This window comes from Priapulus caudatus, unplaced genomic scaffold (assembly GCF_000485595.1).
Source record: "Priapulus caudatus unplaced genomic scaffold, Priapulus_caudatus-5.0.1 Scaffold79, whole genome shotgun sequence".
NCBI lineage: Eukaryota > Metazoa > Priapulida > Priapulimorpha > Priapulimorphida > Priapulidae > Priapulus > Priapulus caudatus.
Window position 1 is genome coordinate 462,307 of NW_014577140.1, and position 2,460 is coordinate 464,766.

General features: G+C 51.5%; 1 protein-coding gene across 1 annotated transcript in view; it reads left to right on the forward strand.

Annotated features, from left to right (window-relative positions):
- Positions 1–6: 6 nt before the first annotated feature.
- The window catches only part of LOC106821603 (ATP-binding cassette sub-family C member 9-like), a 6,508-nt gene continuing 4,054 nt past the window's right edge, over positions 7–2,460 (forward strand). The window contains exons 1-5 of the mRNA XM_014826485.1: positions 7–172; positions 353–564; positions 1,372–1,418; positions 1,686–1,924; positions 2,197–2,375. Coding sequence (XP_014681971.1) covers positions 362–564; positions 1,372–1,418; positions 1,686–1,924; positions 2,197–2,375 — 668 coding nt within the window. The 5' untranslated portion in view covers positions 7–172; positions 353–361. The remainder of the gene's footprint in view (positions 173–352; positions 565–1,371; positions 1,419–1,685; positions 1,925–2,196; positions 2,376–2,460) is intronic.

Genomic DNA, 2,460 nt, shown 5'->3' on the forward strand with positions numbered 1-2,460 from the left:
TCTCAGTAACGACTCTCTCTCTCGCTATCTCTAGGACGACCCGTTTGCGGCACTCGACTCTCACGTGAGGAGCCACGTGTTTGAGCGCGGTGTGCTGGAGCTGCTAGTACGCAGGAAGAGGACTGTGCTGCTCGTCACCCACCACGAACAGTTCCTACCCTACGCTAACCAGGTATGTACTGTTACTACCCTGTACTAACTAGCTAGCTACCTCACGAATGTAATATGGGAGGCCCATTTTGTCCTTTAATTATATGATGCTCGCTTGTGATGCCAACTTTCCTCGAAAGGCTTGTGGGATGTATTCGATGTATTGACTGGATCCGTCATATCTTGTCTTGCTCCTCACTAGGTTTTAGTCATGGACGCCGGCACTATAGTGCACCAGGGGGCGCTGGAAGAGCTACAGCAGCGAGACTGCCACTTGTTGGAGCGGCTTAAGGAGCATCTGAAGCAATACACGGACGTTGATGAGGGGCAGACGGAGGCTGAGCGGCAGCACCTGAAGAAGACGCTGTCTCTCGAGTCGCTGTGCGGAATGCACCACAACCGCTCGCTGTCCGGGTGAGCATGCAGCGCCCTCTATACTTAACCGCCTCCTGGTTTCCTTCTCTGGTTCTCTTTCGGTTTCCTTCTCCAGTTCTCTCCCGTTTTCCATCTCCGGTTCTCTCTCGGTTTCCATCTCCGGTTCTCTCCCGGTTTCCTTCTCCGGTTCTCTTCCGGTTTTCATCTCCGGTTCTCTCCCGGTTTTCTTCTCCGGTTCTCTCCCGGTTTCCATCTCCGGTTCTCTCCCGGTTTCCTTCTCCGGTTCTCTTCCGGTTTTCATCTCCGGTTCTCTCCTGGTTTCCTTCTCCGGTTCTCTCCTGGTTTCCTTCTCCGGTTCGCTCCTGGTTTCCTTCTCTGGTTCGCTCCCGGTTTCCTTCTCCGGTTCTCTTCCATCCCCTCTAATCTCGATCCACATCAGGAGTTCCTCTTCCGGTTCACTCCGGCTTTCTGCCATCCTCGGTTCCTTCTTCAACGGTTTCTCTCCTGGTTTCCTTCTCCGGTTCTCTCCTGGTTTCCTTCTCCGGTTCGCTCCTGGTTTCCTTCTCCGGTTCGCTCCTGGTTTCCTTCTCTGGTTCTCTCCCGGTTTCCTTCTCCGGTTTGCTCCTGATTTCCTTCTCCGGTTCGCTCTCGGTTTCCTTCTCCGGTTCTCTCACGGTTTCCTTCTACGATTCTCTCCCGGTTTTTGTGTGAATGATTTTAGTGAATGATTGAGCAAGGTGACCCTAATGCATTATGGAGTATGAATTTGTGTATTTTATGGTATATATATGTGTATTTATATATATATATATATATATGTATTTATTTATTTATTTTATCCAATAGGGGGAGCACAGACGAAGAGACGCCACTACAAAGTCAGTACGGCGATGGTATGTGATCCCCACGCGCTGCTGGTTAAGTGACTCTCACCGAAGGTCAAATTAAAGTCGTGCAAAATGTTTCACGTCGTAACGCCCTTATCACTTCAGTTTAAGCTGTGGCAACCTATCACCGAACTTGAAGTTGAGGGTTTTGACTTTAAGTCACGCAATGAGTCAACTCTCCCAGATGAGATGAGATAAGATGAGGGTTATTTCGACTGAGGGCTTCACGCATCTCCACTGAATGCTCTGCCATTCCGTCTCACTCCCACGCAGATGCGAACACGACAAAGACACAGCTGATGGGCAGCGAGGAGAGGCAGACGGGTGCCGTCGTCTGGCGTGTATGGTGGGCGTACATGCTCGCCTGCGGAGCCGCCATGTCCATGCTCGTCATCTGGCTCCACCTGGTGAGAGAAGGAATAAAGATCTGCATGGACTTCTGGCTGTCAGCGTGGGCCATGCCGTCACACGCCACCGCCATCTACGAATACAACTCGTCCAACATCACGACGGTAAGCAACGCGTGCATCGCCTCTGTATTATTGTAACGATTAATGTGTGCGATGTAATAATGTAATGTTTCCACCACCAGGATACAGCGCTACATAGCGATGTAATAATGTAATGTTTCCATCACCAGGATACAGCGCTACATAGCGATGTAATAATGTAATGTTTCCACCACCAGTATACAGCGCTACATAGCGATGTAATAATGTAATGTTTCCACCTCCAGTATACAGCGCTACATAGCGATGTAATAATGTAATGTTTCCACCACCAGGGCGACACCGGCGGCGATGACGGAGACGTAGGTTACTACCTGCGTGGATACACGCTGCTGTCGTTCAGCACGGTTGCCGTGACGCTGCTCTCCAGCATCCTCGCGGAGGTGTTGGGGCTTCGCGGCGCACGCAACCTCCACCGCAGCCTCCTCAACAACATCGTACTCTGTCCCGTCAGGTGAGCCGCGTAGTCTAGCTGTCGTGGGGTGGGGTGGGGGGGGTCGGGTATGTGGTGGTGGGGGTAGCAGGGTTAGTAGGTGATG